We start from the raw sequence: 26,234 nt of genomic DNA, 5'->3' as shown, positions 1-26,234 counted from the left end.
CAGCCCTGGGGACTGGGGTCATGGACGGCATAGCTGGTGGGAAGGGGTACAGTTTGAGGTCAGCTGGGAGGAGGGCCTCAGGCCTCTCTTCTCTCCTCTCTTCTCTCCTCCCAGTCTCTCCTCCAGCTCCTGGACCTGAAGAAGAAGGGACAAGCCCCTGTGTCTCCATCCAAGCTGCACAAGAGATCTGACCTTCTCCCATCAGCCTCTGACCTCTGACCGCAGCCCAGCCCCCTTGGTGTCCCTGGCTTCCTCCGTGGGGTACCGAGGGCAGTCAGTGGGAGGAGCTTTTCTCGGTATCAGAATTCCTTGGTGGAATGCAGACAGCTGGAGGTCACAGAGTCCTCTATGATATCACCACGAGGGGGAGCAAGACCACTTGGAAAGAAGTTTCTTTGACTGGTGGGAGGAGACTGAGCAGCTATGATAGGTAACCAAGACAACTGGTGGCAGCAGTGGACCGATACCAATATTAAACCTTTGACTGTCCTGGTAGGTGACCCCTTCCTCGGTCTACCCCAGTTGGGCATGCCAGGGAGGGGCAGGGCGCAGGGGCATCGCCCTGGGTCCCAGGGGCCACGGTTGCACTGATGGTCTCTCTGCTCAACCTTGCAGAGGGCCCCTGATGAGCCCTACACCCGGCCGGAGGAGCAAGTCCTCATCAACCGCCAGGACATCATGAGCACCAAGGTAAGGAGGAGGCTGGGGCGGCAGCCTGCAGCATTTCCCCCGCCCCCACAGTCAGCCTTGTGCTGCTGCACCCCAGGGACCACGGGCTGCCATCTTAACTCTGCCCCTTCTAGTTTCTAAACATCCCCCCGAGGACGCTCCTGGTGGCCCCTGCAGTGACCCCCTCATGGCATGTTAGTACCCACCTGGCAGTGCTCCCCATGGGAACCCCGTATGACAGTCACTTACCAGCTGAGCGCTCAAAGGTCTCCCTTGCAATGACTCCCACAAAGATTCCCCAGTAGTCACCCCCTTTCAGTGGCCATTTAGGTAGTGATCCCCTACATCGATGCCCCCATTTCAAGACCCCTCTCAGGCAGCTTCTCCCCCTAGAGCGGCCCTCATCCAGGGGCCCCATTCACTGAGAACAAATGTCCAGGCCAAGGCCTCCCACGTGATGCCTGCCTGAAGGAAGTTCCCCCGCCCTCTCCCAGGATGCCTGGGACATCCAGGAGTTCATCACTAGAATGTATATCCAGCAGCTGCTTCGACACCCCGCCTTCCAGCTGCTGCTGGCCTTCCTGCTGGTGGTCAACGCCATCACCATTGCTCTGCGCACCAACTCCTTCCTTGGCCAGGTGGGACTCCAGCCCGACCTCTGCCCCCACTGATCTAACAGGGGGCCTGGGCAAGCCACTTTCCTCTCTGGGCCTCAGGCCCCTCACCTGTTCATGACTATTGCATTGAATGTTCTTCAGGGCCCTGCCAGCTCTGACCTTCTAGGAAATTAGAGATCAAGGAGGACTTCGTGGTGGAGGGGGCCCAGACTTGTTGTAGAGAGGGAGGGAGAAAAATAGTGTGAGCAGAGGCAGACAAATGGGTGCCTGGTGGGGGAGGGTATTCCAATTTAATCAAAAGTCACTATGAGAAGTTCTAGGTATGATCACAGCAGACCGAATGCTGTCTCAGACACAAGCATGTCATTATGGATACCTGAGTGTCACGGAGTACGTGGAAGTTCCAAGTAGGCATCGAACCTGCCTAATCTGTACAGTTAGGGAAGGCTTCTTGGGGAAAAGAATGCTTCAGATGGGAAGAAGGAGTAAGTAGGAGTCATCCAGACAGAGGTGGGAAAGAGTGTTTAGGGATGGAAGAAAGATCTTGTGAGCAAGTTCTGTATGTCTATCTTGAAGTCCAGTATGCTTTTGGTCTTATCCTTGATGTATTTTTTTTAAAGATTTTATTTATTTATTTGACAGAGATCACAAGTAGGCAGAGAGGCAGAGGTGGGGTGGTGGGGGAAGCAGGCTTCCTGCTGAGCAGAGAGCCCGATGCGGGGCTCGATCCCAGGACCCTGAGATCATGACCTGAGCTGAAGGCAGAGGCTTAACCCTTGAGCCACCCCGGCACCCCTATCCTTGATGTTTTAATTTCCTACAAGGAATATGCTACATATATGAACTGCGCCATTTGAAATCCATATTGTGAAAGTGTCCAGTGCCATGGCTGATGATTTCAGAGAAGTGGTCAGCAGCCAGCTGTTGGAGGGTCTTTAAGTTATCTTTTTTTTTTTTTTAAAGATTTTATTTATTTATTTGACAGAGAGAGATCACAAGTAGACGGAGAGGAAGGCAGAGAGAGAGAGAGAGAGAGAGGGAAGCAGGCTTCTCGCTGAGCAGAGAGCCCGATGTGGGACTCGATCCCAGGACCCTGAGATCATGACCTGAGCCGAAGGCAGTGGCTTAACCCACTGAGCCACCCAGGCGCCCTCTTTAAGTTATCTTAAGGAGGCTGGCCTCTATCCTACATCATTGGAAAGCCAAGGAATGGTTTAAAGCATGGAAGTAATCATGATTTAAACACATGACCAGACATGTGTTTTAGAAAACTTATACTTCCTCCCACAGGGTGAACCACAGAATGGAGGGAGCTGGAAATGGGAAAAGATGGACCAGGCAGACTGTGTTGTGTTCAGTGAAAGGTGGTGGGGCTTGGACTTGGGCAAGGGCCATGGGTGAAAGAGGTCATGCGTCTAAAGCTCTGTAGGAGTCAGATCCAATGACCTTCCTGACTGGTTCGTTCGTTCTTTCTTTCTTTCTTTCTTTCTTCTTAAGATTTATTTTCTTTCTTTTTTTTTTTTTTTTAAAGATTTTTTATTTATTTGTCATAGAGAGAGAAGCGAGAGTGAGCACAGGCAGACAGAGTGGCAGGCAGAGGCAGAGGGAGAAGCAGGCTCCCTACCAAGCAAGGAGCCCGATGTGGGACTCGATCCCAGGACGCTGGGATCATGACCTGAGCCGAAGGCAGCTGCTTAACCAACTGAGCCACCCAGGCATCCCAAGATTTATTTTCTTGAGAGAGAGACAGAACAAGCAAGAGAAGGGGCAGAGAGAGGGGGGGAGAGACTCTCCACTGAGTGGGAAGCCTGATGTGGGGCTTGATCCCAGGACTTCAAGATCATGCCCTGAGCCGAAATCAAGAGTCAGAGGCTTAGCCAACTGAGCCGCCCAGGTGCCCCCAATCACTATTCTTTCCAACAAACAGTAAGCTCTTAATATGTGTACACTGTTTAACATACCTTATCCTCTCACACAAGTAGAGAAAGGGAGAGCAAGGACTTACATTTCTGGCTTGAGCAACTGTGTGGGGACGGTGCTGATTTTTGGAGTGTGGGGGACACAGAGCTGTAAGCAGGTGTGGGGAGGATGCTGAGGTCAGATTGAGTTGAGTGGTGTGGTGGTTGGAGATGCCAGGGCAATATCCACACAGAGATGTCTAGGGAGAGATTGGAGGTCAACTCTGAACCAAGAGATCGGGGATAGAGATGGCATCGTGAGGGTTGACAGCATCTGGGTACGTGGTAGCCAGAAGCTAAAGGAGGAGATGAGGCCACCTGAGGAGAGAGTGTCCAGTGAGAAGGGAAGCACCCCAGGACAGAGCTCTGAGGAGAGCCTTCCAGTGAGGACAGAGAATGGTGGTGGCCAAATGAAAGGAGAATAAGGAGGGGTGGGCAGAGGAGTGGGAACACCCGGGAGAATGGGCTGTTGGGGAGGGTGGGGTGCAGGGCCAGAGAAGGTGAGAGAGGAGACCAGAGAAGGATCATGGAGCATCCCTTGGGTTTAGTTCTTGTGGCCTTGACAAGAATGGCCTCTGGTGTGGTGGAGGCAGAAACCCAGCAGCCAAAATGGCAGCTTCTACCCCTCACGGATCGCGAGATCGGTCCAGACTGCAGACGCCAGCCTTCTGAGATAGAATGAAGCCAAATGAAAAAGAAGGAAATAAAAGTTGTATGTGGGGGCGGGGGGGGGGGGGCAGGAGGAAGAGAGGGTACTCTGCTGCAAAATACAAAGCACATCCATCTTCCCATGGGTCCTGGTCAAAAATGCTGATATGTGTCTATGAAGGTAAAATCCTAGAGGCCTGGGAATGTCAGACTGGTTTTGACCTGGTTCAGACCCTGTAGGCCATCGGGAGCCATGGCAGGCTTGTGGGCAGAGGAAGCAAACTCTAGAATCTCATGACTTGGAGAAGGCAGGAGGCCTACTCAGGTAGGTCGTGTGGTAAACAGTGAGGAGAGCTGTTGTCTCCCAGGGCCAGCGGGATGGAGCTGAGGGGACAGATGACGGGAAAGTAAGTTCTTCCTTGTTGTAAACAGACATCCCTGGCCTGTGATGCCCTTTGGGAATGTGGAACAGGTAGAAGGCTCATAACCTTAACCTCCCATCTGGGTTTAAGGAGCTCTGCTCAGCCTCTCATGAACCAGTGGGTGATGGTAAGGTGGGGGAACCAGGAGGCCTCTGTGTGTGGCAGTGAGCTTTGAGGCACTGAGTCTTGACCATGGAAGTGAAGGAAGGGAAGAGTCTTTACAAGAATTTTGATAACTGCCAGGGTGAAATCAGAGGTTCTAGGAACTGTTAGTGGGGTCACAAACTATAGTTGGGTCAGTATAGTATGAGAGATTGGGGGGAAAAGTGAGTTGGATTTCAAAAAGAATTCAAGGTCATCAAGTCCTCCATCCATCCATCCATCAGTAGACCCAGGGAACTGGACCCATGAGTATGGGGGATACACAGGAGTTTGGCCAGACTTTGCCTGGGGAATTCGGGAGCTGGAGAAGCAGGAGTGGCTGGGACAACCAGAGAAAGAAGGATGAGGCTTGTATCTGCCATCATGGGGGCAGGGCCTTTCTTCCCAGTCCTGGGGCCTGTTCTACCTCTCCCAAACCCCTCTTTCTCATGCGTCCCTACTCTAGAGGTTAGGAGGGAAAGTTTATAGCCAGACAACAGTCTTTCTTGCTAACTATCTGACCTTGGGCACCTCTCTGATTCCTCCTCTGTGAGAGGAGGAGCATCACCCCCTCCTACTTTGTAGGAGGGGGTGATGCTAACATGAACGGCACATGTACATGGAAAATGTGCTCTCAAGGGAGCCGCAAGGATATTGAGGATGAAAAGCAGCAGGAATACAGGCCTTCCTTCCCCCGTGGATGCCCGCTCTCTCTGGCCTCCCCCAGGCTCTGCTCCACTGACCTCTCGGCCCCTCTCTTTTTCTCTGTCTTCCATATAGAAACACTATGAGTTGTTCTCTACCATAGATGACATTGTGCTGACCATCCTCATCTGTGAGGTTCTCCTTGGCTGGTTAAATGGCTTCTGGATTTTCTGGAAGGTAAGATCCTGGGCCCTCCTTGCCCTTGCCCCAGCTCCTCCTCAGGGACTGTACCCCAACCCTGTGCTTCTGCCCCAACAAGCTGAGAATACGTGCGCGTGCACGTGCATGCATGCATGTGTGTGTGTGTGTCAGTGATGTGGAGAAAGAGACTATTTCTGAGATGTCTGTCTGAGATGCAGCAGGAAATAATTTGTCCTAGAAGTGCAGCCTCCCTGGGTTCCAGTCCCTGGATTAGCCTTCCCCAGTTCTGTGATCTTGGGAAAATCTTGCTTTCCTTACCTGAGAAATGGGTTTGAGAGTCTCCACCTTAATTTACAAGATTCAAGAGCAGAGGTCGGCAGACTTTCTGCAAAGGGCCGGGTAAGTATCTTAAACTCTGTGGGCCATACAGGACCTGTGACAGACACTCACCTCTTCCTGGAGCACAAATGCCCTGTAAACAGTCCAGACAAGCTGACCATGGCCGTGTTCTCAGGAAGCTTTATTCACAGACACTGAAATTTGAACTTCATATAATTTTCACATGTCACAAAGTACCGTTCTTTTGATTTTGCCCCCTAACCATTTAAAAATATAAAAACCATTCTTAGCCTGAGGGTCTTACAAAAAATGGGCTGCTGGCCAGATTTGACCCAGAGGCTGTAGCTTGCTGACCCCTGTTCGGGAGAGTGTCAGAGGTGTCTGGGTGGGAACAGGTCTCAATGTTACATTAAGTGAGACGAGGACTCAAGCTTCACTAGGATTGAGCTGGGATCAAGCCCCACTGCCTGCCTCTCTGCCTACTTGTGATCTCTGTCTGTCAAATAAATAAATAAAATCTTAAAAAAAAACCCAAAAACCTATCAAGGAGCACCTGTTTGGCTTAGTCAGTAGCGTCTGACTTCAGCTCAGGCCATGATCATCCCAGGGTCCTGGGATCAAGCCCTGAGTCGGGCTCCCTGCTCAGGGGGAGCCTGCTTCTCCCTCTCACTCTGCTGCTCCCCACCACTCACATGCTCTCTTACTATCTGTCCCTCTCTCAAATAAATAAATAAAATCTTAAAAACAAAAAAAAACAATCAGGGGCCTCAGTTGGTGGAGCGTGCAACTCTTAATCTCAGGGTTGTGAGTTCAAGCCCAACGTTGGGTATAGAGATTACTTAAAAATAAAATCTTTAGGGGTGACTGGGAGGCTCGGTTGGTTGAGCATCTTGATTTGATTGAACCCAAATCCTCTTGGTTTCAGGTCAGGTCATGATCCCAGGGTCCTGAGATGGAGTCCTATATCGGCTCCCTGCTCAGTGGGGAGTCTGGAGATTCTCTCCCTCCGCTCCTTCCTCCATGTGTGTTCGCACAAGTGTGCTTTCTCTCTCTTAGATAAATACATCTTTTTATTTTTTTTTAAAGATTTTATTTATTTATTTGACAGAGATCACAAGTAGGCAGAGAGGCAGGCAGAGAGAGAGGAAGGGAAGCAGGCTCCCTGCTGAGCAGAGAGCCCGATGCGGGGCTCCATCCCAGGACCTGAGATCATGACCTGAACCAAAGGCAGAGGCTTTAACCCACTGAGCCACCCAGGCACTCCAATAAATCTTTTTAAAAAGTAAAAATGAGGGATGCCTGGGTGGCTCGGTTGGTTAAGCCACTGCCTTCGGCTCAGGTCATGATCCCGGGGTCCTAGGATGGAGTCCCGCCTCAGGCTCCTTACTCAGCAGGGAGCCTGCTTCTCTCGCTGCCTCTGCCTGCCTCTCTGCCTGCTTGTGTGTACTTGCTTGCTCTCTCTCTCTCTCTCTGGCAAATAAATAAAATCTTTAAAAAAAATAAAAAGTAAAATAAGTAAATAAATAAATAAAAAGTAAAAATGAAAAAAAATTGAATAATAAAATTGAATAAATAAAATAAAATAATAAAAATAAAATCTTTTTAAAAAACATTTTTTAAACATCAAGTACTTATACCTTTTATAAAAATAAACATTCATTTATTTAAAAAAAAATTTTATTTATTTATTCATTTGAGAGAGAGAGCCCAGAGTGAGAGAGAGCACGAGTCGGGGGAGGGGAGAGGGAGAAGGAGAAGTAGTCTCCCTGCTGATCAGGTAGCCCAATGTAGGGTTCGATCCCCAGGACCTTGGGATCATGACCTGAGCAGAAGGCAGATACTTAACCAAGTGAGCCACCCGGGCGCCCTGGAAGTATCTTTCAAATACCATTACCAGGGGGCGCCTGGTGACTTCGGCTCAGATCATAGTCTCGGGGTCCTGGGATCGAGCCTCACATCAGGCTCCCCAGTCAGTAGGGAGTCTGCTTGTCCCTCTGCCCCTCCCCCTGCTCCTCCTCTCTCTCTCTCCCTCTCTCAAGTAAATGAATAAGATCTTAAAAAATAAATAAATAAATGCCATTACCAGGATAATCAATTAAAATTATAAGTTTTCCAGAGGTCAGAGGTTTTACTTCATAGAATACAGAGTGTAGAACCCAGAACATTTCTGAAGTCTAGATGTCCTAAGAACTGCTTTGTGTAAGCAACGTTTGCAAGGATGTTTATTAAGAGAAAATAGAATGGGCTGGTGCATTTTTACATGTTTGCACACTCAGGCTTTTTGTGAATATTTCAATACACCACTTTACCAGAACTAGCCCTAGGAGGCAGGCAGGCAGCTGTTCCATGAGAGAACACCGCTCCTCCTTCATATCTTCTTGAGATTTCTTTTCACCAGCAGTTAGGGGGTCTGCATTTTCTGGACAAGGCTTTTTTACTTATTTATTTTTATTCTTATTCTTTTTAAGATTTTATTTATTTATTTGACGGAGAGAGAGAGACAGCGTGAGAGGGAACACAAGCAGGGGGAGTGGGAGAGGGAGAAGCTGATTCCCCACTAAACAGGGAGCCCCATGCAGGGCTTGATACAGGGCTTGATGCAGGGCTTGATCCCAGGACCCTGGGACCTGAGCCGATGGCAGACGCTTATGGCAGACACTTAAGGACTGAGCCACCCAGGCACACCATTCTTATTTTTTTTAAGTAAGCTCTATGCCCAGTGTGGGGCTTGAACTCATGACCCTGAGATCAAGAGTGGCACGCTCTACTGAGCCAGCCAGGTGCCCCAGGGGCCTACATTTTCAAGGCTAAGCCCCAGGGTTCCAATAGCGCAAGAGAATTGAAGCAAGCCTGAGAATCTAATGCTCCTCCAAGGCACTCTGCTTGTCCCCTAAATCCGGGTTTCTCAACCTTGGCACTATTGACATTTTGACTTGGATAATCCTTTACTGTAGGGGCTAGCCAATGCACTGGAAGAAACATCCCTGGCCTCTCCCACTAGAAGCCATTAGCACCTTCCCAGTCGTGACAAACTAGTCATGACACCCCCAGACATTCTGAAATGTCCCCTAGAGGGCAAAATCATTCCTGGCTGAGAACTAATGTCCTAAACCCTAACCTTCCTCTAGGGCCCAGGCTTCCAGTGCCAAAAGCCAGGGCTTGTGGGAGACTGCTTCTGCCTCACCCTCCTTCCTCATCCATCCCCTCCCTTCTTCCCCTCGGTCCTGGTTTACAAAACCCGCTCCCTGATAAATAGCCGTGGTAGAAGGGGAGGCAAGAGAGGGAAAGGGGAGATGAAGGAAAGGGAAGAAAGTCTGTAAATTAATATCTCAAAATATTACCCAGCCTCATAGGAATCCCCAAAGTTTAGTCCCCAGCTCTTCCTTTTCTTCTACCCTGTGGGGTCCTTCCCACCTCCTCACCCCCACAGCCTATTAATTACTATTTCACCATCTAAATGTTTCTCAAATTCTTAAAAATACCAGAAGCTCCCTATGGTTTATAGGATCAGGTCCAGTTGTTTTAGAGTGCTTGAGGCCTTCCAAGATGTGGCTTGCCTGGTTTTGCGGCCTCATCATTCTCTGCCTTGCCCTTGACGTTCCAGCTACCAAAATGATAGTCGCATTCCCCAACACACGCACGCACGCACACACTGCTGCCTCTCACCTCCTACCTTTATTCAAGCTGAGCCCTAGTCCATGAAAGCCTCTTGCCACGTGACTCATTTGCTTTACTCCTGCTTACAGCTTAAGACTCCTTCAAACATCTTCTCTTCCAGGAATTTTCCTGTCTCTCTCTCCCAGGCCAGGTTAGGTGTTGCTGCGTCTCCCTGATGCTGTGTACTTATCGGTCTCACATGGGGTTTAAATTCATTATCTATCTTCCTGGAAATAGTCGGTGTGCCCTGTAGGGCAGAAACCTTGTATCCTATGATCCCGTTCAGGGTCTGGCATACAGTAGGAGCTTAATACTGGCTGGGTGGAGGGCTGGATCTGTGGATAGACAGACTTTCATCTCCTTGTATATGTGTAGGCACAAGCGTGCTGAATGTGGGATACCAGGAAGGCTTGTGTTCATTGAACTGCCCAATATATTTAAGAACATTTTTTCCCGCTAAAAAATAGTTTTTCTTTTTGAATATTTAATGCAGATACAGATTGGTCAAAACTATATGGAAAGGTAGGTACACAGAGAATACTTCTTCCACTCCTTCCCTTCATCTCTTCCCTTCCCCATCAGGTGGTCTTTTTGTATTTATAGTCTCTTGTTTGTCCTCATAGTGTTTATCTTTTTTTTTTTTTAAGATTTTATTTATTTGACAGACAGAGATCACAAGTAGGCAGAGAGGCAGGCAGAGAGAGAAGGGGAAACAGGTTCCCTGCTGAGCAGAGAGCCCGATGAGGGGCTCAATCCCAGGACCCTGAGATCATGACCTGAGCTGAAGGCAGAGGCTTTAACCCACTGAGCCACCCAGGCGCCCCTCATAGTGTGTATCTTGCAATCATAAGTTAATATGTATGTATCTTAGTCCTTCCTTTCCTTTGTCTTCCCTCTGTTTGCACTTGGCTTTTGTCACTTAATGGATCCTGGCAACCTTTCTGTATCAGTACATGGAGATCTTTCTCATTCCTCTTTTTTGGCTATGCAGTGCTCACTGACTAAATGCTCCGTGGTTTACTCAGCAGTGTCTCATTGTCGGACACTTTAGTGGTCTTCAGCCTTACACAAATGGCATTTTGTACTTGGATCAGAGTTTCCATGGTTCACATTTTAGAAGTGGGATCACTGGTTAAAAGCTAAATGCATCCATGGTTTGCTACATAAGTTCCCATCTTTAGTGGCTGTGCTTGAACTTTTCATACACGGGAGCTTCCTTCCTCTGTCCCCATTCCTCTATGACTTTGTTCCTGGCTGGACAAAGGGCTTGTAAAAATTCCCTGTGTCTCTCTCTCTCTTGCACGGTGAGAGCTAGTCCACTTCTAAACTGGCTACCGAGCTATATTCTTTAATGGTTTTCTTAGTATTTATTTTCATCTTATTATTAATTGTAGCGTGTGTCACACAAAGCCTGGAGCGCCCAAACCCTCTCCTGTCCCCTAACTGTAGGTCAGGGCCATTTTCAGCACCGCACTGGCCAAGGCGGGTGCTCAGCTTGGGAATCAGCTGTGTGTGAGAGTCTCCACCGTGTGTCTCCGAGAATACACTTGGCTGTTGACATACACAGGAGACAACGAGTGCCTGTGTGTTCTGTGGCACAATTGGGAGGCAGCAGGAGAAGTAACAGCAGTGGATGGCAGATGACTGGCCCTGCCCTGAGAAGAACATTGAGCTCCCCCATCCTTGGGGTGGTGGGAAGGCAGACCCAGGATGTCCCCACGGGCTGGGTCTGATAGACGCCATTGGTGCTGGCCCACCTCTCCATCCCCCACCACCCCCAGGACGGCTGGAACATCCTCAACTTCCTTATCATCTTTATCTTGCTCCTGGGGTTGTTCATTAATGAACTCAATGTCAACGCTATCACCTATACCCTCAGGTGAGCTGGGAACTCTGGGGAAAAGAAGGGCACCTGTCTGGACCCCGGGAGAGAGATGGGGTGGGGATCATCTCTGCCCCTCTGGGCAGGTCGGGGGTAAGAGGGGCGGAGGGGCGCGGGAGGGGCCGAGGGGCACCCCTGAGAGGCTGTGCCGTAGGGCACTTCGTCTGGTGCATGTGTGCATGGCGGTGGAGCCTCTGGCCCGGATCATCCGTGTCATCCTGCAGTCGGTGCCTGACATGGCCAACATCATGACCCTCATCCTTTTCTTCATGCTGGTCAGTGCCCTCCCCCACCCCCAGCTGCTCCCTTTCCCTGACCAGAGCCCCCAGGTCACGGGGGACTAGGGGAAGGGGGTAGCTAGAGAAGAAGAGAGGCCTCTGGGCCTGAACCCCTGGGATTCCCTTGGCAGCTTTGCATGGCAGCTGCTTGTCCTGTCTCCAAGGTTGTTGGTTTAAGTTTAGGCATCTTCTTTGGTCTCTCCGGCAGGTGTTTTCCGTGTTTGGGGTCACTCTCTTTGGTGCGTTTCTGCCCATGCATTTCCAGAACATGCAGGTTGCCCTGTATACCCTCTTCATCTGCATCACCCAAGATGGCTGGGTGGATATCTACAATAACTTCCAGTGAGTGTCCGCAGGGTATCTCTTCCCCCACCCCCTGACCCCCAGTGGGGCAAGGCAGTAGGAGTGGAGCTCCAGGGCTTAGGAGGATGATGGCCCAGCAGGAGGGGGCTGCCTGGGCCTTCAAATCAGGGAAAAGGAGACCCCCTACAACTGGTCTTGGTTTTCTCGAGGCCTTGTCCCCCTTTCAAAGTCCTACTGCAGACCCGTTCATGAAGATGGCCCCTGTCACACTAAACAAAGCTGGGTAGCGAGACTTTGAGCAAGAGAGCAGAGCTGTGGTTTCAGGACAGCCTCCCAGACCCATTCGAGCCCATCAAACTGCCTAGACTCCTGGGAGTCTCATTTCATTCATTCATAGACCCACTGCCCAAGGTCATTTTTGGCCACAGATGGCCACTGGGTTCTGTTCTTTATGTCTTTTCCATTTACATCTCAACCCTACTTGTTTCCCGTCCCCTCCAGGGAGTAGGTCTCTCTGCTGATACATTTTTTCTCTTGAGAGAGTAGAACAGTTGACAAAGAGCTTCTGCAGGTATTGCCCAGTATGAGGTAGGCAGTGGGAAAATCACAGGGTGAGCAGTAAAGGTAGACTGAAGGCTGGGCTTTTGAGTCCTTGCTCCATCACACTAGCCATGCAACCTTGGACAAGTTACTTCATCTCTCTTCTGAACCTCAGCTTCTTTACCTGGCAGTTGGGAATTATAATAATTAACTATGTCTGAACTGCTGTGATCAATAGAGAAAAGCTGTATAAATCTCTTAGCATAGAGCCTGGCACAGAGTGCATATATACATATGTGTGTGGCGGGGGGGATGTAATGAAAGAGAGAGAAAGGGAGAAAGACCTTCTTACTTAGGAGATTCATAATAAGGTATTAAGAGTGGATGGGCTTTTTTCCTGCATATCTCACTTCTTCCTTCTGATCCTTCTATAAGGAGCTTGAATTACTTTTGATAATAAGAAAAACATGAATAAAGAGTATAGCCAATAGATTAATCTTGATAATGCTGATGTACAAATCCCCACCTTGGATGGCTGGCTTGAGGCCTATGCTCTGTCCCTGGCAGGACAGCAGGTGCTCAGCAAAGAGTGGATCCTTTGACAATCAGAGCAGGCACTAGATCTGCCCAACAGCAGTGAGGTAGAAGTCTCAGGAGGTCTTGAGATATTGTCCGCATTTCATAGATGGGGAAATGGAGACTCAAAGGGCCAGGGTGGTGATGAGGCCCCTGCCTGTCATCTCCAGGATGGAGACAAGAGAGTATGCAATGGAGATTGGGGGCGCCATCTACTTTGCCACCTTCATCACCATCGGTGCCTTCATTGGCATCAACCTGTTTGTCGTTGTGGTCACCACCAATCTGGAGCAAATGATGAAGGCAGGAGAGCAGGGGCAACTGCATCAGATAAACTTCAGTGAGGTAAGTGGGCTGGGGAGGGCAGAAGGGAGGAGAGGGTGAACGTATAGGTGCTGACTTGAGCACACGTATGTGTGTGTGTGTGCCCATGTGTGCACACACGCTTGCACCCTTAAGGGCCTAGAGAAAGTCAAGCCTGAGACGTGGGGACAGCATCCCCCACCCTGTGTGCCATCTGAGGGGTGTGGGTCCCCTAGATGTCTGGTTTCCATGGCAACTCAAAACTGAGTGGCTGGGTAACCTTAGGTCTAAACCTCGACGTCTTCTTCCGTAAAATGGGAATAATAATAGTACTGTTATCATAGGACTATTATGAGAATTATGTGGATAAATGAACAGTAGTGGGCACACAGATAGAACTCCTTAAATGTTAGCTACAGTGTTATTCATTCATGGGTAGGACTTCCAAACTGTTGGTGGAGTGGAAGGGGAGTGCGTCCCAAATGTTGAGGGCTAGGAACTATGACTTGAGAATAGGTAGAGCTTTAGAGGTTGGTTAGGTAGGATTTATCAGGAGTGAAATTGGGTGCTAAGTTTTGAAAAGGGATGAGAATTTTCCAAGAGGTGGAGGAGGGGGTAATGCATTTGAAGCTGAGCTCCTACAGCAGGGTGGGAGGGCTAAGATTGGTTGGAGCTGAAATGAGGGGAATTAGAACCCTGGTGTCCTAAGAGACCCATCCTCCCCCAAACCAAGCGGGAAGGGGCTGGGGTAGGGGTGCCAGCTGAGCTGTCTGTCTCCTCTCCATTTCCCTCTTCCCAGGGAGGCAAGCAGGAGCTGGATGGAAATAACGAGCTGCCTGTGGTGCACTGTGTGGTTGCCCGTCTGGAAATGTCTGGCGTCCCGCAGGAGCCACTGTCGGGGAGCCACCTGTCTAACCTCTCAGAAAACACCTATGACAACTTTTGCTTGGTGCTCGAGGCAATACAGGAGAACTTGATGCAGTACAAGGAGATCCGAGATGAGCTCAACACGTAGGGCGGGTACTGGGGGTACCCCGAGTCCCGAGTCCCGTGAGTCCGGGCTGAGAGGAGCTTCAGATTTTTCTGGCTTCACGCCCTCACCGTTTTATAAGGCGGACCCTGCGGCCCAGAGAGGTTTCAATGACTGTTGGGAGTCGGTGGGTGGAGGAGCTGGAATCCAGACCTTGCTGTTCCTTCCATCTCACCGAGCACGCAGCTTGGCTTGGATCTCCATAGGAGCGAAGGGGGAGGGCGGAGCGGAGTGGAGGCCAGGGAAGAGATGGGAGGGCAGCCCCAGCTTCTTCCACTCGCTCAGCCCTCGGAAAGTACTCATCCTTCCGCCCGCAGGATAGTGGAGGAGGTCCGCTCCATCCGCTTCAACCAGGAGCAGGAGGAGGAGCTGTTGCACAAGCACTTGTCACTGAACCTGTCGGTGGTGAGCGGCTCCTCCCTGGACATCCGTGACATGACCTGCCAGCAAGACTTGATCACGGCACTCATCAACAGGGAGAAGGTACGGGCAGCTTCCCTCTCCTACCCAGCAAGGGCTATCCCGCCTCGCACCCCCAGGCCAGCCAAGCCTCTGCCCCATGAGCTAAGCTTTCTGTCTGTTTCGAGATCGGATCCCCTCCTTGGACCCTTGCGTGCCGGTGGCGGCAGCCTCGGCGGATCCCTTTGGTTCCACCCTTTCCCTCTCCAAGAGGCTCTACCCCACCCCTCATCAGGCTCCTCCCACTGAGTCACTTAAGTCCCTGACTCCCTCAAACCTACTACTCCTTCTTAGGGTGGTAAGAGCCAACTCCGTTTCTGCCTGGTGGCAGATACCTAGGCTCACTGTGGGCAGAGGACCCCTGGGTTCACGCTAGAGAGCCCCAGAACAGCTTCCTTCAGAGGGAGGAAGCTTCTAGGGAGAAAAAGGCACACACCCATTTTCCTTAGTTTCTTTCTCTGCTTCCCATACCACCGGAGGGGGCTAGAATGACCTGGAGCCTTGTGAATGTCCACAGCTCCCAAGCTTGGACAGGACACTAGGCAGCTAGAGTCAAACATAGGAATGACTTCCCTGGGAAGCCGGGCGGGGTAGCTGGTAAAGCTAGCAGAGAGGAGGGAGGGGGTGTATGCCATGTGAAGGTGGGGGACTGACACAAGCCCCTTGGTTTGCAGGTTCAGGAATCCAACACAAACATACTCCTTAACAAACACAAGAGCAGCCGCTGAGAGGCAGAATGGGAGCCAAGGGGCCTGAACACATACAGTCAGCGGCATTTTCCTGCATCTCTATGTGACTTGGCACAGTCTGTCCTGAGCCCACCTTCTGCCTTACACCTAGGCAAATCCCTGGGGCTGTGAAAGGGGTGGCTTCTCCAGGGCTTGTGTCTGTGAGCCCCAGGTCCGGAGGAATTCAGATGGAGAAGGATGCTGGATGAGAGAAGGAGCCCCACAGCAAAGAATGAGCACGGAAAGGGAGTGATGGCCAAGGCAGCCAAGATTAGTCCTAAGGATGGACATCCCTGGTCCCCTGCTTTAAGCCAGAGCTAGCTGGGGCCCAAGTTGACCTAAGCACCTAGAGGAGAAAGGTGAAGCCAGTGGGGCCAGGCATCTATGTATTGACAATAAAGTTTTGTGTTGGGATCAATATGTCTGACTGGTAGATCTCCAAACTTGGGCCAGTCTTGCCCCTTAAAAGCCTGTTTGTCTGATGGGAGAGTTACTGGCTGCCTTCTAGAGCTTTCCAGTCTAATGGGAGAGAGAATGTACCCTGAAATTTTCTGATTTAATGTTAGGGATGTAATCTCCCCTTAGTGTTCTAATTTTTTTGGGGGGGGGCAGGGGAGGGGGTGGGAATCTGGTTCTCATGGTTGGGAGCCCTAGTCTGATGAAGGAGACAGCCCCAAGATAGAGAAGACTGGTCTTCATTCTGGGTGAAGGGGGCTAGTCTGATGAGGTCACACCGACCAGTCATGTAGGTACAGCTTTCCAGAGAAGAGGAGCCCTGGAGCTTGCCGGAAGGTCGCAGAAAGAGTTTGTGGGTCAGATGAATGAGATCTGATGGGATACTTGGGACGTGGGAGGTCTCCTTGGGACCTTCACACTAAAGACTATTGAGAGCCACAGCAAGTTCCTGAGCTAGGAATGCAGGAATCTGAGAAAGTTGCGGCAGTCATAAGCATTAGGAAGAGCTGCCTGGAGGTCTGGATTCTCATCCTTGGGTAAGTCATTGGACCTCATTTTCCCCAGCTGTGCAGTGGGGAGACGGTGAGATTGATCTGCAGCTCTAAAATCAAGTGGCCGGCTCTTAGCCCAAGAGTTGGGAGACCAGTAAGATCATCCATGTCATTGAGACTCGAATTCCCTGGTGTTGTGCTGGGGGGAAGGCTGGAAGGCCCAGAGTTCTGCCCAGCTGGTCAGCAAAGGCTGACAGAGGCCTTGGGAATATTTACCAGTTGGAATGGGCGTCCCCAGAGGCCCACTCATTGCAGCTGGTGGGAAACTTCACCTTCCATCCACCTCTTGTCTGCGTTGGTTCCAACCCTGTAAAGTCCCCTGGGGCCAGCTAGGAAAGAGTCTGGACAACTGGGGACAGGGATGGTAGTATACTCAGGCAGAAGAGAGATGGCACCAGTGCCAGCAGCGCCTCGCTGTCTTGGAGCTGCTGTCTGTTCCCCTGTTTGAGCTCAGTGCTCTCCAGGACCATCAACCAGCAGGGCCATGGGCATCCAGTGACTTTTGCAACTACTGCCATCTCTTACAGAAGGAGACCTTAATCTTCCTGGTGAGCACCCACATTATACCTTTTCCATCTATCCTGCTCTGGGGGCTCTCACAGACCCGAATAGAGGGGAAGAAGATGTCAAAAGAAGAGACAGAAGGTAATGTCCCCAAGAAGATCATATAATGTGAGTATAGCCATCCCCCGCCCAACCCTAAGTTGTCTGAATGGCTTGGGACACCAGTGAATTTGGAGGCAGAAGCATGACAGGATAACCTCCAAGGAACTTCTGGCTTTGCTCATCCATCCTCTTCCAGGATGCTATCTTTGTCTACTCCCTCCATCTTGTGTATCAGCCCAGCTGTCTCTCCCTTGCTGTCTGTCCTTCCCATCTGTTGCCAGGCCAATAGATTGGGTTGTTCCCTCTTAAGATGGAAGAGGCACTTCCTCTTCCATCTTAAGATGGAAGGCCTTGGACCCCTACTGCCCTCCCCTGCCCTACTCCAATGAAGAACAATGGCCGCCTCCAAAGCCTTTCTGAGTCCAGATAGGAGTACAGCCCTGGGTCCTGAGCTTCTAGGACAGTATGGGGGAAGATCTTGGGAGGTGGCAGGAAATTGGATGTCTTATTGCCCCCATGAATCTATAACTTTTGCCAGAGAGAAGTATCTTTGCGAGTACCCAGGAAGCAGATACCGTTCTTGGTGAGAGGAGCAGAGGGGATAATCATTACTAGTAGCAGGCTCTACTTATTGAGCACCGACTATGGGCTAAGCACCATGCTAAGTGCTTTATAGGTATCTTCTCATTTAACCCTCATGACCAACAGCGAAGTGGGTACTATTACTATCCCTGTTGTATAGCTGAGGAAACTGAGGCTCATGAACATGATTCTATCCCAGGTCAGACTTCAGAGGCTCGCCTACACCCCACTCCTTCTCAAAAATACTGCTGTGGATGGGAAAACCTCATTATCATAAAGTTGTCCATTCTTACCACATCTATTATTGTAGCACACTTCCAACCAAAATCCCAACAGGGGTTTTGTAGAACTCGATAAGCAGATTCTAAACTATATGGTAGAACTGAAAGCCAACAATAGCTGAGATAATTTTGAAGAGCAAGATGGGAGATTCACTCTACCAGATACTGAGATTTACATTAAAGTAAGATAATATGGTATTGGTGCAGTGATAGACAAGTGAACCAAAGGAACAAAAGAGCATGGAAATTGGTCTGGGTATATAATGACATATAGCATGACAAATCAGTGAGGGAAGGATGGACTTTACCATAGCATGGCAGGGACAACTGGTTAACTACATGAGGGGAAAAAAACATGAAATCAGATCCAATGGAAACGTCTCTCCCTGCAAATAAAAATCTGTGGCATGGCCTCTATTCATTACAGTCAGGATTTTTGTTGCAAATAGACTCACAGATCACTGGAGCTTAAAGGACTTCTACAATATTGAGCCCAAGCCCCTGACTGTTTTGAGGGGGACATGGGAGCATTAAGAGGGTTGGGTCTTCCTCAAGATTACACAGCAATTCAGTAATAGAGCCAGCTCTAGAACCTAGGTCCTCTTACTCTTTCCACACATTCTGGCCAGCTCTCCTGCCCTGTTGTGACCCCTTAGCTCTGCACAAGGCTAGAATAAAGTGAGGTGTGGAGGGGGCAGGTGCCAGATGGGGGCAGAATTGAAGACAAGGGTTAGTGCCTCTTCAAAGCTAGGTTGTGGGAAGGATGATGAGCCTAACACCTGGGTTGGGTCACCTCCAGTTTTTGGAATTAGTCCTTTGACGACTGTGCCAAGGATGCAATGAGAGAGTGTTGGGTTAAGGACCTATTTCTGCCCCTCGCCCAGGGGAAAGAGGAAGGTTTCCAAGAGACCCAGCTCTTAGCTGATTTGGGACTTTCTCTCTAGAGTGGTTGGCTCAACCAGGAGTATGAAGCTACATTTTTGCAAGGTGGTAGAGTGCGACAGGGAAGACATTGGGCTCTAGAATCTAACAGACCTCGTTTCAAATGCAGTGTCACTACTTCCTGGCTGTGTGACTTTGCACAGTTCTCTTTGCCTGTCTGAACCTTAGTTTCTTCATCATTTCATTATTATAGAAATAATAATCTTTTCCTCATGTTGGTTGTGAGGATTCAATGCAACAATACTTGTGCAATGGAACAGCACCTTACTTGGAAAAGGTGAAAACAGAATGATGTCAAAACTATCCTGGACGGCTATTGCATTAAATGAAGCACTTGGATTGCAATTAGGGATCACATTACCCCAAAAATGTATATCTTTAAATATTAGAACCATATTCAATGCAGTAGGAAACTCACATCAAGAAAGTCATCTGGGGGGCACCTGGGTGGCTCAGTGGGTTAAAGCCTCTGCCTTCAGCTCAGGTTGTGATCTCGGGGTCCTGGGATGGAGCCCCATATCGGGCTCTCTGCTCAGTGGGGAGCCTGCTTCCCCCCTCCGCCTGCCTCTCTGTCTACTTGTGATCTCTCTCTCTGTCAAATAAGTAAAATCTTAAAAAAAAAAAAAAGAAAAGAAAGTCATCTGGATACTGAAGACCAAATGCAATTGCAGATTTCCATCTTTTGCTGACTCTGTCTCTAGAGTAGTCATTGAACAGGAGACTTAATTGCCAGCACTGGTGAAATTCATCTGTAAGAGGAATGAAGATCATGCATCAGTTAAGATCTATTAGCACAGGGCTGGCACATAAATGAAAGCAAGTCAGCAATAGTGTAGTTGGTGTTGATATGATTTTTATTGACTCTTCAAATAAAGATACTTCATCAACTGAGAACATTTGAAAAGAACTCTGAATTGGTGGAGGGAACAGGTGTATTGGTTTCTTTTTGTTTGTTTGTTTACAGGCACTATTACAACTCAGGGAGTTGAATCAAATACAGCAGACTCCACAAAAATCTCTGTGCCTAAGGGACCTACAGCATGCTCACTGAAACCTTGGCTCTCTCCAACAATGGGAGAGACAACAGCTCTGCAGTTCCCCTTAACCTCTCACCAACAACCAGGAGGACAGCAATGTCAGAGTCCAGAAGAGTACACCACTAGCTGCTACTCCCATTTTACCACAAGCCAACAGCTCTGCTGGGTCCACTGAGCAGAATACCCCAATACTTGAGACTCCAAATGAGAGATCCAGAAGCACAGCCTCATCTAGAACAGCTACTTCAGCTAAGCACTAAAACAGAATCAGAGAGCTCCAATCAGAGCCCCATTAGCATCAAGCTCCATAATCAATGGATTGGAATCATCAGTGTCCACTGACTCTCAGATATCAGCCACGATCACAGTTCTAACAGCATTAAGCATACCAGGTGATGGCGTCCTATCAGTGGGGTCCATGACAGCCACTGTGTCTGAGGAGTAAGCTACAATGATTTCCCCAACCACACTGAACAAGATCACCAATGTGAAAGAATCTCTACCCACGACAACCAGTGCAGTCATCCACACCACTTCAATAGCCCTGACCATCCTAGGGATGACTGTTCCTGGAACAAGCATGTCTGGGACTCCGCAAGGGGAAACTACAGCTGCACACCCAGTCCCAACAATAGCCCTCCTGATGAGCATACTGTCCAAAACACATCACTGCGCTGCCACACAGACACCTTCCTGGCCAGTGGAATCAGCCCCGAGCACTGGCGCTACAGCAGCCTAGTCACCTGAGACAGCAGCTGCTCAACAGCCCTCATCACCCAGCAGCTCGGGGACAGCAAAGTCCTCTGACTTGAATGGGTCCAGTCAGGTTTCCCTAAATGCACCCAGAGCAGTCGTCCCGGAGTAGGAGCCCATGCTTTGGATGAGTACCCAGCTGGTGGGAGTGTTTATACGTGCAAGGACAACTATGACGCCCTCTTAGGTAAGTCTGAGCAGCTCATGTCCATACAGCAAAGAAGAGGTGGGGGCCAGAGTGGACACTGTAACCTGGGAAGGCCCAGGCAAAATGTGTGTCCAGTGGCTATGGGAGGACCAGTGAGGTTTGGCCAGATACTGGCATCTAAAGAGTTCATTGGGTAGATGTGATTTTCTAGGAAGAGGACAAGCAGCTGAGCACATGAGGTTGTAGCAGTAGGTGTAGGCTGCAGGGACAGAATACCACAGACCGGGCAGCTTTTAAAGAACAGAATTTTATTTCTCACAGTTATAGAGACTAGAAGTCCAAGGTCAAGGCACCAGCAGATTAGGTATCTAGTGAGAGCCCACCTCCTTGTTCACAGACATCTGTCTTCTCTCTGTGTCCTCACGTAGTACACAGGGCAAGAGGACTCTCTGAGGTCTCCTTTATAAGGGCAATAATCCCATCCGTGTGGGCCTGTCTTCATGAACTAATCACCCCCAAAGGCCTCACCTCCTATTACCATCATTATTCAGTGTTAGGATTTAACCTAACATAAAAATTAACTCTGTAGCAGAGATAGAATGGACAATTCATCAGCCCCCAACCCCAGGGACCCCAGCTGACCAGAGAATGGGATTTCAATGTGGGATTTCAACTCATGTTACACACACAAACAAGGCTTCTGTTGTTAAATATATTGGGAAAATACTGGATTAAACAAAATGGTTTCTTTTTTTTTTTTAAGATTTTATTTATTTATTTGACAGAGAGAGATCACAAGTAGACGGAGAGGCAGGCAGAGAGAGAGAGAGAGGGAAGCAGGCTCCCTGCTGAGCAGAGAGCCCGATGCGGGACTCGATCCCAGGACCCTGAGATCATGACCTGAGCCGAAGGCAGCGGCTTAACCCACTGAGCCACCCAGGCGCCCAACAAAATGGTTTCTTGACTGCAGGAATTTTCAGAGCCTTTAATATTCCACTATCTTCCAAGACTCCCTTAAAAATCATATTTTTAAAGCAGATCATAGCATGCATTTCCCCAGAGTATCTGTCCCTAGACTCCTCATTCTGAGGAACACTTATGCAGCCCCTTGGAATATACCCAGCTGCGGAGGAGAGGAATTCAGATTAGAGTAGAGCAGCGCAGGGCAGGCAGAAGTGACTGGGGTGACCAGCCCAACCCGGGGTGGGGAGGGGAGTTAGTAAAGCCCTGAGAAGGTGCTCGTGCATTAGAATTTGTCCATTTGTCAACAAACGGTACTGGTGAGATACTTGCAAAATGCTGTAAAATCCTTCCCCAGAAATTAGGAAGTATATCATTGTGTTTTCATGCACTGAGAATGAGACAGCTTTGGTTTTGGTGTTAATTTTTTTCCGGGTTGGTAGGAACATGGACTCTGCAACATAGATTGTCTGGGTTCGAACTACGCCTCCTTTTCTTCTGCTTTGAATAATAAGAGCACATTTACTGCATAGCATTCGTGTCTGAGGGTTAGCTTTATTGATTTTATTATTTGGCATTCTGTATCACAAGATACTACTGACTGCAACAGCAGAAAGTTATGTGACGGACTTGACCCCCCACCTCGCCCCCACCGAGCACACATTGGTACAAAGCACCTGCTCTTAAATTGTAACCCAACCCTCCGACCAAACCTGCCTGCCAAAACAGAAAAACAGTGAGCTTTTTTAAAAAGGAAAGGGAGAAAATTCTTTAAATTCAAAATAAGAAGCCCAGATGCGTTTAACACTAGTATCTCCATTATGTTTTGCTTTTTAATGACTTTTAAACAGTTCACCCCAAATTCAGTAGAAAGTGTGGAAAGAGGGAGCGCCTGGGTGGCTCAGTCAGTTAAGCATCTGTCTTTGGCTCAAGTCATGATCCCAGGGTCCTGGGATCAAGTCCCACATTGGGCTCCTTCCTCAACGGGAAGTCTGCTTCTCCCTTTCCTTCTGCCTGCTGCTCCCTCTGCTTGTGCTCTCTCTCTCTCTGTTAAATAAGTAAAATCTAAAAAAAAAAACAAAAAAAACAAAAAACCCAAACCTTGGAAAGAGCAGGCACAGAAAGAAGGGAAGGTTTAAGTATGAGCTTCTCTTTCATCACCCCAAAAACATCACTGTTTGACATGTATCAGGACACCATGTATTGCAAGTGGCAGAAAACCCAACTCTGACTGGCTTGAGCCAAATAGATAGATAGATAGATAGATAGATAGAAAGAAAGAAAGAAAGAAAGAAAGAAAGAAAGAAAGAAAGAAAGAAAGAAAGATACCATGAAAAAAATAAAACAGAATTTGTTGATCCATGAAACTAAAATGTCCTAAAGAGGACTTGAAGATGCAGATGTCCCTGCCTCCTGACTCCCAGAGTGGCTCCCTCCCTACCTCCTCCCTCCTTCCCCTCTACTCCTCTCCCTTCCCTCCCTCAGGGTTGTCTCTTCATTTTTTTAAGATCTTATTTTTAAATAATCTCTACAACCAACGTGGGGTTTGAACTCACAACCCTGAGATCAGGAGCCCCATATTCCACGACTACAACAGCCCGGCACCTGAGTGCCAGGCTTCAGATTCGACTTTTAGGAGACAAAAAGAGCCCTTGACTTCAAACAGTTTGGGTTCTTCAAACATCCCAAAGCCCAGACTGCCTGTTGGAACGAGAGAGAAATCAAAGAACAAATCAAATTAGTATCTCTAAAAAAACAACCTTGCCAGACAAGTAACAGAAACCCAACTGGGCTGCTCAGTGAAGTTAGGAGAACTTATTATAGGGTGTCTCCTGGGGGCTCCTGAGTGGCTCAGTAGGTTAAGCATCTGCCTTCAGCTCAGGTCAAGACCCCAGAGTCCTGGGATTGAGCCCCACATCAAGCCCCACGTCAAGGCCTACTCAGGCTCACTGCTCAGCGGGGAGTCTGCTTGTCCTTCTCCCTCTGCTGCTCTCCCTGCTTGTGCTCTCTCTCTCAAATAAATAAATAAAATCTTTAAAAAAAAAAAAAAAGTGTCTCCTGGAGGCCAAGGATAGGCTCCAACCAGGTTCTCCAGAGACTAGGACTTGGAACTGTCAGAGTGGCAGGAATCAGGGAATTACCCTTCTCTCTCCTCCCATTCTTTACCTGAACCTGCTCTGTTCCTCCCTCTATACACTGGCTCCCCCACCTCTTAGCACACATGACAGAGAATGACTGTCTCAGAATCTCGAGTTTTATACTACCTTCTTTTTGTTTTGTTTTGTTTCAAAAATTTTACTTATTTATTTGACAGAGAGAGAGATCACAAAGAGGCAGGCAGAGAAGGAGGGGGAAGTAGTCTTCTGGCTGGGCAGAGAGCCCAATGCGGGGCTCGATCCCAGGACCCTGAGACCATGACCCAAACTGAAGGCAGAGGCTTAACCCACTGAGCCACCCAAATGCCCCATACCACCTTCTTCTTCTTCTTCTTTTTTTTTTTTTAAGATTTTATTTATTCATTTGACAGACAGAGATCACAAGTAGGCAGAGAGGCAGGCAGAGAGAGAGGAAGGGAAGCAGGCTCCCTGCTGAGCAGAGAGCCCGATGCGGGGCTCGATCCCAGGACCCTGGGATCATGACCTGAGGCGAAGGCAGCGGCTTTAACCCACTGAGCCACCCAGGCGCCCCCTTCTTTTTTTTTTTTTTAAAGATTATTTATTTACTTATTTGACAGAGACAGCGAGAAAGGGAAAACAAGCAGGGGAAGTGGGATGGGGAGAGGTGGGCTCACCACTGAGCAGGCAGCCTGATGCGGGGCTCGATCCCAGGACCCTGGGATGATGACCTGAGCCGAAGGCAAGAAGCTTAATGACTGAGCCACCCAGGCGCCCCCCCATACTACCTTTTTAATTTAGGTTCAGTTCCTAAGAAAGAGATTGTGAGTGGATCAGGGTCCCCCAGGGCCATCATGGTGTAAGGGTCTCACCTCCTGTGAGGGGAGTCTTTGTTTAAGGGGAGTCATGATGGGTTGGGCTAATATCCTCACAACATCTCTACCCAGATTAGAATAGTACCCCTTCCTATGTCATCATCCCAGGAGGCTCTGAGATGTCATACTGGCTCTGGTCCTCCTGCAGACCTGTCCCTGGTGTAGGTGGCCCTGCGTAGACAACTGAGGTGGTCCTGAGCAGCCGCTTCCTGAAGATTCACTGCTGGATCCGGAGGGAAGGTGCCGCCTTAGGATGTCTCAATGTTGGCAAGACAGAGGAGGGTTGTTGCCATGCATGCGTTTCCATGATGGAGAAGAAGGAGGGTACTTGTGGACCGCACTTCTCTGTAAGCAAGCTGGGAGGAGCTGCCTGACAAGAATGGGGGAGTCTGAGAGGCAGGATGTGGAGAGGACTGCAAAATGGGTGGTTGGCACCAGTCATGACTTTATATCTATCCATGGTCAGAAGGAAATGGAACACAGTGGTTAAAGGTGTGGGTGGGCACAGCAACCAGGCTGCTAACTGAAGAGACTTCAGCAACCTATTTAACTTCTGTGAGCCTCAGTTTTCTCATCTCCTTCAAAAAGAAAGAGTCCATCAAGGTGGAACTTGGAATGGATTTACTGATGGTGAGCTTGAGCCCTGGAAATAAAGACCATGGGATAAAAAGATTAAATGGGCCTCACGGAGTACAAGAGACAGAGATTAAACAGGTGATCCCCTAATGCCCACAGGAGGTAGCATCTGTGCAGACAGGTACTTGGTGGGTAAGTAATTTGCTGTCCCTTGGACTTGTGCATTGGTTGGTTTCTCTTCCTGGAAACCCTCAACTCCCTGATATCCATAGAGAAAACTCTCATCTCCTTCAAGTCTTTGCTAAAATGTGACCATTTCAATGAAGCCCAGCCCACTCATGCTGTTTAAAATTGCAACTACTCTCCACTCATCCATTCTAGATCAGTTTCTTTCTTCTGTGTATCACCTCCTAACTATATGCCATATTATATGAGATCATTTGCATTTTTAAAAATGAAGTTATTCATCTGAAATTAATGATATACTAGCATATGTTGGCTAATTGAATTGAAAGAAAGAGAGAAAGAAAGAAAAAGGAAGAAAGAAAAAGAAAGAAAGTAAGTTATTTACTGTATGCCCTTACCCACTAGAGAATGGGAGGTTTGGGTCTGTTTTGTTCACTCATGTTTCCTAATTTTCCCAAGGACCCAGAATAGAGTCTATATATAGTAAGAATTTACTATAAAAAAGTCACCATGACAATAGTGTGGACAGTTCATACCACTATTTCCTAATCCCTTAGCTCAGAATTTTCTCTCTCTCTCTTTCTTTCTTTCTTTTTTTTTTTTTTTTAAAGGATTTTGATGGGACACCTGGGTGGCTCAGTCGGTTAAGCTGCTGCCTTCGGCTCAGGTCATGATTCCTTGCTCAGCAGGGAGCCTCTTTCTCACTCCACTTCTGCCTGCCCCTCTGCCTGCTTGTGCACTCTCTCCTCTCTGACAAATAAGTAAATAAAT

The 26,234-nt window shown here is 48.9% G+C and overlaps 1 protein-coding gene and 1 long non-coding RNA gene across 3 annotated transcripts; both read left to right on the top strand.

The window, feature by feature from the left end:
• Positions 1 to 119: 119 nt before the first annotated feature.
• CATSPER4 (cation channel sperm associated 4) lies at positions 120 to 15,934 on the top strand. Of its 2 annotated transcripts, none has more exons than XM_047727661.1 (11): positions 120 to 492; positions 616 to 690; positions 1,164 to 1,307; positions 5,236 to 5,337; positions 11,079 to 11,176; positions 11,334 to 11,454; positions 11,666 to 11,799; positions 13,047 to 13,221; positions 13,979 to 14,190; positions 14,527 to 14,692; positions 15,343 to 15,934. In XM_047727661.1, exons 1-11 carry the CDS (start codon positions 424 to 426, stop codon positions 15,394 to 15,396), a joined length of 1,350 nt encoding a protein of 449 aa, XP_047583617.1. In that variant the 5' UTR covers positions 120 to 423; the 3' UTR covers positions 15,397 to 15,934. The 2 variants fall into 2 exon arrangements, with proteins under 2 accessions (XP_047583617.1, XP_047583616.1); XM_047727660.1 differs by adding an exon at positions 5,660 to 5,700 and having other exon boundaries at positions 11,079 to 11,454.
• A 96-nt stretch (positions 15,935 to 16,030) lies between these two features.
• Positions 16,031 to 26,011, top strand: LOC125098646 (uncharacterized). Its single transcript, XR_007126901.1, has 3 exons — positions 16,031 to 17,048; positions 19,779 to 20,791; positions 24,850 to 26,011. It is a non-coding gene; the product is annotated as an uncharacterized LOC125098646 (long non-coding RNA).
• The last annotated feature ends 223 nt before the right edge of the window (positions 26,012 to 26,234 follow it).

The sequence above is a fragment of the Lutra lutra genome, chromosome 4 (genome assembly GCF_902655055.1).
Source record: "Lutra lutra chromosome 4, mLutLut1.2, whole genome shotgun sequence".
NCBI lineage: Eukaryota > Metazoa > Chordata > Mammalia > Carnivora > Mustelidae > Lutra > Lutra lutra.
The sequence above is the reverse complement of the archived record's forward strand: the minus strand, read 5'-3'. Positions and strand labels throughout refer to the sequence as shown.

Bases quoted from the DNA above. Each gene is read 5' to 3' on its own strand.
- CATSPER4 (XM_047727660.1), top strand. From the start codon at position 424: ATGATAGGTAACCAAGACAACTGGTGGCAGCAGTGGACCGATACCAAT. The intron at 691-1,163 runs GTAAGGAGGAGG...GCCCTCTCCCAG, and splicing joins AGGACATCATGAGCACCAAG to GATGCCTGGGACATCCAGGA. The intron at 5,701-11,078 runs GTAAGTATCTTA...CACCACCCCCAG, and splicing joins GACTTTCTGCAAAGGGCCGG to GACGGCTGGAACATCCTCAA.